The sequence below is a fragment of the Zootoca vivipara genome, chromosome 6 (assembly GCF_963506605.1).
Source record: "Zootoca vivipara chromosome 6, rZooViv1.1, whole genome shotgun sequence".
NCBI classification, from domain to species: Eukaryota; Metazoa; Chordata; class Lepidosauria; order Squamata; family Lacertidae; genus Zootoca; species Zootoca vivipara.
Window position 1 is genome coordinate 46,999,865 of NC_083281.1, and position 11,763 is coordinate 47,011,627.

General features: G+C 45.8%; 2 protein-coding genes across 12 annotated transcripts in view; both read right to left on the minus strand.

The window, feature by feature from the left end:
- KIFC3 (kinesin family member C3) overlaps nucleotides 1–6,284 on the minus strand; it is a 42,001-nt gene extending 35,717 nt beyond the window's left edge. For 4 of the 11 annotated variants that reach the window (XM_060275909.1, XM_060275908.1, XM_035118669.2 and 1 more), the window contains exons 1-2: nucleotides 1,016–2,291; nucleotides 317–782 (exon numbers count right to left, since the gene is read on the minus strand). The gene's annotated coding sequence lies outside the window, so the exon portion shown is untranslated. Of the gene's footprint in view, nucleotides 1–316; nucleotides 783–990; nucleotides 2,292–6,163 lie in introns of those variants that run through there. The other 7 variants (XM_035118659.2, XM_035118667.2, XM_035118666.2 and 4 more) reach the window with 7 other exon arrangements.
- A 4,655-nt stretch (nucleotides 6,285–10,939) lies between these two features.
- The window catches only part of CNGB1 (cyclic nucleotide gated channel subunit beta 1), a 23,083-nt gene continuing 22,259 nt past the window's right edge, over nucleotides 10,940–11,763 (minus strand). Inside the window, exon 20 of the mRNA XM_035118002.2 lies at nucleotides 10,940–11,763. This exon is cut by the window's right edge and continues 272 nt beyond it. Coding sequence (XP_034973893.1) covers nucleotides 11,721–11,763 — 43 coding nt within the window. The 3' untranslated portion in view covers nucleotides 10,940–11,720.

Below are 11,763 nucleotides of genomic sequence, written 5' to 3' on the forward strand. Positions count from 1 at the left end.
TCTCTCAACTGAGCTTCAGCATCTAGCCCTAGAGCAGGCTTCCCAAACCCTGATACACGCCAGATATTTTGGGTCACAACTCTCACAGCACCAGCTCTGCTGGAGTAGACAATATAGGTGAGGCAGATGCAAGTAAGTCCAAAACCTCTGGAGCACACCAGGTTACAGAAGTCTGCCCTAGAGTAATGCCAACGGTAGAGAGGAACCAGAAAAAGGATGCTGTTCTGACTCAACATGTAGACAGCAAGCTAAACAGCCACCATCAGTTCAATAGGCATAAGTCCCTTTAAAAATGTGTCAAATCAAATGCACTTACCCAGCTTTATCTGCAGTCAAAGATAACAAAACCACAAGGACAAAGTGAGGCCACGTGCTTTTCTCCAATGTAAGCCAATGATTTGTCTTTCCAATGCTGTTAAAATGTAACTTTTCTCTGGAGGAAAGAGTAGGGACAAAAGTCTTCGTCCTCCAGCCTGGCAGTAGCACCTTTGTCTGCCAAGCCCTGGAGTTGCCTAATTGTTGGTGTCTGTTTTAGTCTTTCTTCCTCCGAAACCCTCCACTCATCTGTGGCATCTAGAATGGAATGCCAGGAATGCAGCAGTGCTGGTTACTGAGTCGCTCCTGGCAGCAGCAGCAGCAGTGAGAAAAAGGGTGGAGGAGGCATGAAGGATGATCCAAAAGGCAACACACACTCTGTGTTTGGTAGGAGGTGCCTTCCCCCACAAGTTTCTCACTCAGACAGGTCCCAGGTCATGACGTGGGATTCTAAGGCAGGCAGGCATCTGCAAGAAAACAGAACAGGTATTTCAACAGGAGGCACAGTTCCAAAATCCCAGAAGTTAGTAAACAAAGACAAGATGCACAGATGTCTTGGTTGCCCCCGAATTAAGTGCTACTTTTTTTGTATATAACAAAAAGATGCATTTTTAGCATTCAATGCCTGCCACTGGACACTTTTGTACTTGCAAATCAGTAAGGCTGTTTCCCCACCTGAAAAATGTAGCTAGCAACCTACGTTTCAGGGCGGGATGCTGGTTGCAGCCTTTGTTCACTCTGCGGTGTCTGACCACAAAGGTGCTTCGAGATGTCACTCCAGTCAGTGGTTGAACAAGAGGCTTAAAAAACACTCATCGGAACGTAGCTCGCTGCCCTCTGTGCCCTTTCTGCCCACCTACCGGGACTGGTAGTAATCAGAAAGGGCACCATAACAAGTTCAATTTAGAATACCAATCGTGCAGAGGCTTCCCTGACATTCTTTTCCATTTGCAATTCATTGGTGGCCCTAGGATTGCTGATTCTCTCCTCAGCAGCATTACCCCATTGACTGGCACATTCGGGATCAGAAACGCAAACCTGGGCTCTAGATGTGCCGATTCCCCGTGACAAGCCCAAGAGGAGGATCAGCTCCTACCAGAAGGCACAGGCAGTCCTCTGTCTCCTTAAGCTGGGCAATTTTCGGGCCGGCTCCTGGGAGTTTGACTAAAGGAGGGAAAGGGCTGTCCTGCCAGCCTCCCAGCCTGACATTTACCGAGACAGGAGAGGTTCGACGGAGACTTCCGAAAACAGGCGCCTGCTTCGACTCCGAGACAGCTGAACCCCTCCTGGGTTTCGGGTCAAGCTCCCCCGCCGCCCTCCCTCTCACATTCCAACAGCAAGCCGCGCCCCGAAATTAGCAACAAGGGTGCAGCCTATAAAGGTTTGCAGTCAAAGGCTAACGGAGGGAAAGACAAGCTAATCGGGAGGTGCCCGGTTCAGACGTGCCAAGAAGCCTGACCGACCGACCAACGCCGGAGGAGAGGCAGCACGTTCCGAACGCGGGCGGCGGGCGGCGCCCAGGGGCCCGGCGAGAAGCACCTCCTCAATTCCTTCGTTGTCGCTGCGGCGGCGGCGAATGCGCGCGGAAACTCCTCGGCGAGCCGCTTCAAACTGGCCACGGCGCTAGTCCCTGGCGTTGCGTCCGGCCGCTGGCGAGTCAGGAGGTTCGCCCTAGCTAAGGACAAAGCTAACGCTCTCTTGAGCCGCCGTCCGCCTCGCTCGGAGCTCCGAGGCAGGCGTGGCCGGGGCTGACTCGCGTCTCGTCAGGATCCTTCGCGCGCACGTGGCCGCCCCTCCCACCCCCTCAGAAGACGTTGTAGTCGTTGGCTTGTCGGCCAGCCGAAAAACAGCGTCCCCGAGCGACCTCCCTCCTAGGCCCGCCTTCCCCTTATCTCTTAGAAAAAGGAGGAGAAAAAGGCCCGGCCCGGGACAGGCGCCTCAGGGAGAGAGTCTGATGGCAGAGCATTGCTGTCTAGGCAGCCCATGCTGCCGCGCGCACGCGCGCTCCCGGCAGTGGCAGAGCCTCCGCCGCCCGCTTTGCAAGGAACGAGCGCCTACTTGCCGCTCGTTGCCATGGCAACCCCGCCTGCTCCGGCCTTCTTGAGGAAGCGCCGGGGACGAGCACACGGGCGTGGGGTGGGGCTTTTTTTGGAAAAGAAACCTGCAATTTTCCCCTGCAAGTGGGCTGGGCGCGGCGAAAGCCAGCCAAGGCAAGGGTACTTTGGTTTCCCCCGCGCCACCAGTAAATAACGGCATTCATTTGCCTCAGTGGGAGTGAGAAGCTCCCGCTGTTCTTTCCCCCACTCCAGCAGCGGTGCTTTTACTTTCCTGGGCAAATCCTGGCCTCTATTGGCCACCTTGGGAGTGTGGTGGAATGTTCGGACAGGCATGTTTATTGTATGATTTTGTTCGTTTCATAAAAATGTTAATTGTAAAAATGCAAAGCAAAATACCCAAAAGGATTTGCAAAAAGAATAAAGCAGTAAAATTATCAGTTTAAAACTGCTGTCTCATTCAAAGCTATATCATCACCACCACCATTATTTTATTTCTTAAGCACTCCCTCCTCCTGAGAGCCTACCGGTAGGGCAGCTGGCAACAACACAGCATTAAAAACAAAAGTAGATCCAGGGTGCTACCAGTAAGAAGGCCTCGTCCAAGTGGGAAGGTAAACAGTGTTTCCGTGTGCTGCTCTGGTTCGCCAGAAGCAGCTTTGTCATGCTGGCCACATGACCTGGAAACTGTACGCCGGCTCCCTCAGCCAATAACGCGAGATGAGTGCGCAACCCCAGAGTCGGTCACAACTGGACCTAATGGTCAGGGGTACCTTTACCTTTACCTTTACTGGCACCACCAGTCACTAGCAGCCAGAGCAATGCTTTCGGGATTATTATACAGTCAAACTTCGGTTGTTGAACTTAATCCGTTCCGGAAGCCCATTCGGCTTCCAAAAAATGTTCAAAAACAGGAACACTTCTGGGTTTTTGACGTTCAGGAGCCAAAACGTACAGTAACGAAGGTGTTCAGGAGCCAAGGTTTGACTGTAACATGATCCCATTATTCTGCACTAGTTGCAACTTCTGAAGTGTTTTCTGGGGAAGTCCAATGTAGAGCACATGGCAGTAATCCAGGCAGTTTTTTATCACAGCATAAACTCATACCCTCCAATATTTCTTCAATTAAAATAGGAATGTCTCATTCCATAATGATCATTTTACTATTTATACACTATACATCTTACTGGGTTGCCCCAGCCACTCAGCAGCTTTCAACATATATAAAAACATAATAAAACTTTAATCATTTAAAAAAACAAAAAAAACCCTTCCCTATACTGTACAAGATTTCCTTCAGACGGCTCAGAGGTTGGATAACTCCATACCCTCCAACATTTCTCCAATGAAAATAGGGACATCCTAAGAAAAGTGGGACATTCCAGGATGAAATCAGAAACTGGGATGGTTTATCTAAATCAGAAACATCCATGAAAATAGGGGCACATGGAGGGTCTGTAAACTACTGTGGCCAAATTTGTTTGTTTAGTTGTTTAGTCGTGTCTGCCTCTTCGTGACCCCATGGACCAGAGCACGCCAAGTTATCACAGTACAAAAAGCTGTAGTCTCCCTCCCCTAGGAGAATGGTTTTCTTGAAGGTTAGGTACACCTTCAGAAAGTTAAGAGCTAGACCTTGGCAAACAGTGTGAGCACACAACCTCCCTTATCATTAGCTCACCTGATCTGAAGCCAGAGCAAAACTTCTGCTCTAACCTGTCCCCTCCCTGCCTGTTTTTAGAACCAAGTGTGTTATGAAATAGACTATAACCCTAACATGCATGTATTGAGTTAATAATATCCTGCCTTTCGTGTGAATCCCAGAGTTGGTAATAACAATATAGCCGTACCTTGGTTTTTGAACAGCTTAGTTCACGAACAACTTGGAACTCAAACATTGCAAACCTGGAAGTAGGTATTCTGGTTTATGAACTTTGCCTCGGAAGCCGAACATCCAGCATGACTTCCACGGCTTCCGATTGGCTGCAGGACTCTCCTGCAGCCAATCGGAAGCCGTGCCTTGGTTTCTGAACATTTCAGAAGACGAACAGACTTCCAGAATGCATTCTGTTTGAAAACCAAGGTACGGCTGTTAAAAAACCCAACAGTGATAAAAAATAAAAGAAAGAAACATCTAACAAACCCAATGAAACAATCGGTTGTAACAGATAATCAGCAGTACATTATAACCACATTATAGTTGTATAGGCACCGAGCTACTCATAAGAGCCCTCGTAAACAGGTGGGACTTAGATTGGCTCCAGAATGTCAAGTCAAGTTTGAGTTCTTACTGTAGTCTTCACAACCCAGCTGGCTGGGACTGATAAAAGTTATACAGTAGTCCTAAATGGAGGGCACCGGGTTGGCGAAGGTTGCACTCAGATGGATATATTTGAATCAACACATGCATTTCATCTAGCAGAGTCTAAAAACAAGGGCAGCAGCTTAATTCTGGGTAGGATTATGGATGCCTGATACACTCCCTCACTACTGGCTTTGCAATTAACAGTGACAAATGAGGATCACCACTGCACTGAAACCTGATTACCTGAGAAGGGCAGTAGAGTAGCATGTTGAGATGGCTTAGATGGACTGATACTGTACTGGCCAGACTTCCCCTCCACCTCTTTCTAGTAGTACTGTAATGGGTCTGTTCAACAGAGAAGCTTTCTGTGTTACTGTGTTTGGATTTGGAGCAGTAGATTCCCTGCTTCACTGGCAGTCACGGGGTCGTTTTTTCAAATATAGGTTAAACATTTGCCTGAGGCAGTAACTAGCAGAAGGCACACTAAATATAGGCATGTTTAGATTTCTGTCTCCATTGCACTCTGCTGTGCAAATAAAACACGAACTGGCTTTCCTGAACTCATAAGGTGTATTCACAATTTGAAGGTTTTCGTATTTGTTTCTCTAGAGACTTCAATAGCATGAAACGGGCTTCTTCATATGAATCATCATTTCTTTTAAGAGTCTTCACCACTAAGGCATGCATCAGTTTTATTTTAAATGAACACAAAACCAACGTGAACTGGAGCGGACAATCCTCTATTGCCTTGACAGCATTTCCAGCTATTAGCTACACAATTTCTTTTTTGTTGAAAGAAATGTATTGTCTTAAAAGAAGAATCAACTACAATAAGTTAGCAATTGAGGAATATCAACTAAATACAGTACAGACTAAAATAGATCAACAACAATTCAATATGCTTTGGGGGGGAAATAAAGGTTCAGTAAGTGTTTAATTCACGGGATGCGGGTGGCGCTGTGATCTAAACCACAGAGCCTAGAGCTTGCCGATCAGAAGGTCAGCAGTTCGAATCCCTGCGACGGGGTGAGCTCCCGTTGCTCAGTTCCTGCTCCTGCCAACCTAGCAGTTCAAAAGCACATCCCAGCAGCTTAATTTAAGGAAGGAGGGAAGCATTTTTGTTGCTGCTAATTGTAAACTCAGATGATTTCCAGCAAATCAGCCCCAGACCAACCAATCTAGATCCCAGTCTACCTTCAGCCTACCACTGCAATAGATTAAGTCCATGAAGACAGAAGGCAAAAGCAGTGAGGCAACTCCCAGACTACAATTCTTCAGATACATGTACAGTATGTGCTGGAACAATGAATTATGCATTTATACTGTTTAATATATACTAGCCCCATATTTGAACTGAGGAAAACCAAGGCACTGCAAGAGCACGGTATATTTCCCTTTAAGAATTCTGCCCAATGATTCAGTGACTGATCTTGACTTCATAGCTGAGAATTCTTAAGCAGAAATAACAGTTGTATTTTAATGATACAAGTACCTTTTGCCATATGCAGAGTGCTTCTCCTTCAACTGCAGCCTTTCTCCTTCCCAGAAGCAGATCTTATGTGAAAGCCGAAGGAATTTTCTAGAAATTAAGCACTGATTCCCCCTTCTGTTGCCAGGAAACTCAGCCACAGAACACAGACATTTTGTTTTATTCCACATACCAGCTGATTCCTAGCCCCCCCCCCCTTGCAGCAACTCTTCAAAACAAAGCAGCTTCTTTTTCTCATGACTCTCCCCTCTCTGAACAAGCACTCTGCAATCGACCCGATTTGCACCAAGACTTACCAGGCCTCAGCCCATGCACCTTGTCTTGAGCACTAGCGCTGAGTCCTGGAGCATGGGAAGAAAAGTACATCCCAGCATGTGCCAAGTGCCTTTCTGCCACTACTGAGTAACTGCAATCTCTTTCTCTCACACCCCTCATTCAGGAAAAATTTGAGTGTGGGCCCACTGTCAAGTGCCTCTGCAACAAACCCACTTCTGGTTTCCTCGCCTTTGCCACATAACTCCGCTCACTCCAGCAAAATATAAATAATGCCCTTTTATTTTATTTTAAAAGTACTTACAGCACAGTGAAAGAGGGACTTTTCACTGCTCATATATTATTGTGCTTCCCTCCCTCTCTCTGTAGTTCAGGCCACTGGGGGAACAGAATGAATATCAATAGCTGGAAGGAAAGGAGGAGAAATTCATTTGGTTCACTAAAATGATAAACCTTCCCGTTTCTAACTTCCTGAAGCAATAAGTGAACCTGAACACAGTTACCCTTCACAATCTGCACATCTGAATTTTTTTATGATGCAGTTTTCCTACCATTGAAGTCCACATAAAAGGTCATACATTAGTGAAAGTAACTATAAAACTGTATTTGTATTAGGGAAACATGCTTGCAAAAATGTGCACACTAGGCCAAATTGCGTACAAAAAATGCATATATTAGGAGAAACATGCATACAAATTCATACCATTTTTAAAATGTGGACTTTTAAAATAAAAAAAAATTGCAAATAGATGGTGTAATGCAGGCATCCCCAAACTTCAGCCCTCCAGATGTTTTGGACTAAGGTTCCCATCTTCCCTGACCACTGGTCCTGTTAGATAGGGATCATGGGAGTTGTAGGCCAAAACATCTGGAGGGCCGCAGTTTGGGGATGCCTGGTGTAATGGGACAAGCTGACCTTAAGGGTGGAAAAATTAGAAATGGAGAGAAGCTGAAATGGACACATCCAGCCACCCCTTGGGCAGTCTATCTGTTCTACCTAATAAATCTCCTTTTAAGTTCCTGGGCATAATAGCATTCTATTCCATAATGGTTTTTCATTTAAATTGATCCCTTATGTCTATTCCAGAGAGAACAAGCTGCATTTGTGCTGTGCTGCACTTGTCACAATTTTACTGAGACTAGAGACTCAGGTGCCCCATCCACCCAATTAAATTTGGTTATACCGTACAGGCAAAAGTCTGGAGAAGTTCATTTCTTCTAAGCACAGTATGTGAACAGGCACTGTTTGGCAGCTGTGAATTAAACTGAGGGGTAGAGGCAGCCCTGACAGGAATTCTGATGGGAAAAAATTGAGTCCAGAGGAGCTTGAGTCCAGAATATGAAGTGGCAAATGTATTCATCATTGCTGACAGTAGTCACTGCTCATAACAGAATTGAGAGTAATAATCTCAAGACATTTTCCTCATTGGTTATAAATACCAGCCGTGTCAGCTGTGTCATGGTGGACCAAAACATCTGCAGGGCACCAGGTTGGGGAAGGCTGCCCTAAAGAATTAAGTCAGTGAAATCAGATGACCAGAGGCTATTACCTCCTTCAGGATAGTGAAGAAAATAGCAGCAGCACAATCTCATTAACAGGGATTTGTATCTTTCCTTTTAAGCCCAAAGCAAATTGAGATACAGGGATTCCTTGCTGCTTAAGATTTCCTTCCTGCTTTGCTACCCCCCACATGCATTTGAGACATTGTGTGGAAGCAACTACCGCACTGTATTAAAAGGGCTCCAGAGACAGCCTCGGGCCTTGTGCTGTGTCCAGAAGCAGTCTGAGATGCTTGAATGAGCCTGGGACAGTCACAGTGGCAGGAGCACTAGGTGACACTTCCGATTTATTCTCTGACAGATGAAAGAATTCATTAACTGAGCTGGAATCATAGAGAACTATCTATTCTGAAGGAGAGCTTAATAATCAGGCTTGGCATTGGAGAATGTTTCCAACTGCCCCAAAGACCACAAAGCGAATGTGACAAAAGCAGTTTTAAGGCCTCTTATGCCAAATAAGTTATGTTTCAGCCCAAAACAAGCCATGCTTAAAAGCAAGCAAGCAAGCAAGCAAGCAAGCAAGCAAGCAAGCAAACAAACAAACAAATAAATAAATGCCCTGTTCAGGCATTGGTGTGCTAAATCAGCCAATCTGTAACTTTTGGTGTCACTCAGTTTCTGAATATTCCAATTGTAAGTTCAGTTCATATTTTTGCATCATTTTGTCAGGGGTTTAGTGCTCACTTTTTAATGAGCTAATGGACACATTTTTGCATGCCATCTTCCCTTATATAATGCATTTTCCCATTATTTTCACTATGCATATTTGTACACATTTTTCAGAATTGGAAAATTCAGAGGAGTCTGAAGGGTAACTGCATTTCTGCTTACGTAATGTCCTGGGAATTAGGAAGGCTACAATTAAAATGTGACCTGAATTCCCCTCCTTCCCTGCCGCTTGCTGCCTGCATTCCTGTCGCCCCCCCCCCGTAAATTGACAGGTGAACGTACAAAGCAGGAGGGCTCCTGCATGGAAGTTCCATGTGCGTTGCAGAGCTGTGCTGGATCCCTGAATCCCCCCACGTTTACTTACTGAGCTCCTTGGAATAGAATTTGCCATGAGGTAACCAGGCTGAAACAAAGGCGGTGAAGAGGGAAAATCTCAAAAGGCAGGAAATCCACAACTCTGGTCTCTAGATGATGCTCAGAGATATTACTTTCCCTGCTCTTCCCCCTTCTAATGATGTATCTTCCACCTTGGAGAAGAGGAGAGACTGAGAGGTGATTATGGTAGTCAATTTCAAATATCTGAAGGGCTGTAATGTGGAAGCTTGTTTTCTCCTACTCCAGAGGGTAGATTCAAATTACAAGAAAGGAGATCCAGACTAAACATTGGGAAGAACTTTCCGACAATAAGAAACACAATAAATGAAACACAAAGCTGACACATCCCGTGAGGCAAGGTGAGAACACTACCCTCGGACGGCAGGATCCACAGCAGTAGCAGATCCAGCCTTCAGTGACTGCATTGCCTGCTGCTGCCACCGCTCACAGCAGAAATGATACATTTCCCCTAGGGAGGAAATAGCAGAAGCTGCCCTCTGGGGTCTGCACCCACCCAACATTATTGAGAGTGGCCCCTCCCCCCCCCCCCCCCGCAACTGCCTTTGGTTCCCATTTCACCCACCAGGTAAGGTTGATTTGGTTCCCCTCCCTTGTTCCCAATGTAGTGTCTCAGAAGCGTCCAAAGGGCAGAGGTGTGATGTGTTCATGGGAGATTCCTCCAGGAACTTTCAGCCTTTGAGAACTCTCCTCCGACTGGTCTTCCCTAGGAAGCAAGCGGAATGCTTTTCAGGCAAATGGCTATGAGAAGAGGGATCCAGTTTGGTATTTTTCCCAGTTATTATGTCACAGTACTTGCTTGTCCATTCAGAAAGCCCTTCTGCAGTTTCCCAGCACTGGAGCTTCTAGGGACAATGTTAAGCCGAAGGCTACAAATCTCTCCAGCTATGTTCCTCTCTCTCTCATCTTTCCCATGCTACCTCATTTCCTACTGGAGATACCAGGATTTGGACCTGGGCCTTGATGCAAATGCTTTACTACAGTGCAAGAGGTCTTTTTCTTTTATGGTGTACCAATTTAGGCTCCCTTGCTGCCACCTACTGGGTAGCTAAATGATTGGCTCAGTAAGCCTACTGAGCGTCTTAAAACACATTCCTGTTCCCCTCAGTGCCATTTCAAGCCACATTTGCATTTGTGATGTAGAAATGTCCTCGACTGATCACATTACCTGATTTGTTTCCAGCAACCCCCTAAATTCCAATTAAGTGAAGCAGTCATCTGTGTATGTGTTGTCAACTGCACATGTGCATTGGCTGTCTGAGCTGTACACACCTCACTTTGACTTCAGCTTGCATTTTCAAATCTAATTGAAGCTGCTTTGAGGGAAAACACTTCAAACAGGAGTATTTCTTGAGAAACTACATGATAGATATGGATTGGGGCTGACATAATGTATACACAGCTTCGAACATCAGGCTTGGAAGCACACAGGAGCTGGAGTAAAGGGTAATGTGCACTCAGCCTAAATCCACTTGCTCATTTTCCATTCCATTTGCCCATTTTTTTGCCTATGATTCTTATTGCAAGACAATAGTGTTCACTTGCTTACATGGGGCAGATGTTATCAAGGGAGGCGTGTTCAACTAGATGCTTTGGTGCATGAGTGAATTTGCAAAAGCTTAACAACAAAAACACCCTTCTGCTAATGGTTTGCTTTTCTGTTTACCCAGGCATTTGGAATGTAATTAACCTTCCTGCAGACTCTGCTACTTTACATATGCTGTTGTTACAATACTGCTAACATTTTAAATAATTATTGTTGCACTGTGATTCTTTGCCCCTCAGCTTACATTGTAAGAAAAAGGACATTAAAGAATTCCCCAAAACACAGACATGACAATAGTCATTTGGACACTGGTAACAGGCTACAAGAAATAAGGAAGAGACTAGGCACAATAATGCCAGTTTATTAGGTCAAGGCTAGTGTACAGCTCTTGCTACTGCCTGGGGCATGCTGGCTGGGGATGATGGGAGTCCAGAACTCCTGTGAGGCATCAGGATGGCCAAGGCTGGGCTAAGCAAGTTATGCATGTACACTCCAGGGACTGAAATGCATCAGTTAGATGTGGAAATACAGCAATCCACCAGATCAATATAGATTTGGGCATTAAAGCATACCATTCCCCCCCCCAAATGTTTGTAAGCAGGGCAGGGAGATCAAACAGAGGCAAAGGAACAATTTTCACCACATCCATCAAGGCTAGAACAAAAGGCAATGGCTTTGAAACCCCAGGAAAGTAGACTGGCATTATTAACATCCTATCTGCACTTGATGAAGTTGCCAGGTGAGGTTGTGAGAGTGCCTTGTGCAAGTCCTGATTCATGATGGGGAAAGTGTGGGAGAACAGTAGTTCAAGGAGGATGTCACATAGATGAGGGTGAATTAAAGAGAGCACAAGGGGTGCAAAATCCACATTCTGCCAAGGTATGGACGAACCCCCATACCTTGGGGGTGCAAATAATTCTAGACCTTATTTTAAAAGAGATGGATTTCCAGCCATCTTTTCATCTAACAACGTTGGAGGCTACATTCTGAATGTTGGAAGAGCCCAAGCCTATTCGTATTTTGCAGTGATCCATAGTCACTAAAGTGCCCTCCTCAGGCTATATGGCCTATGGCAGTGTCCTCCTATGAGACGCAAGGCAGTCAGCTAGTTGGACTTTTCTACTTAGTTTCGTCCTTGTCTAGGATCTCTACGGAGAGAATC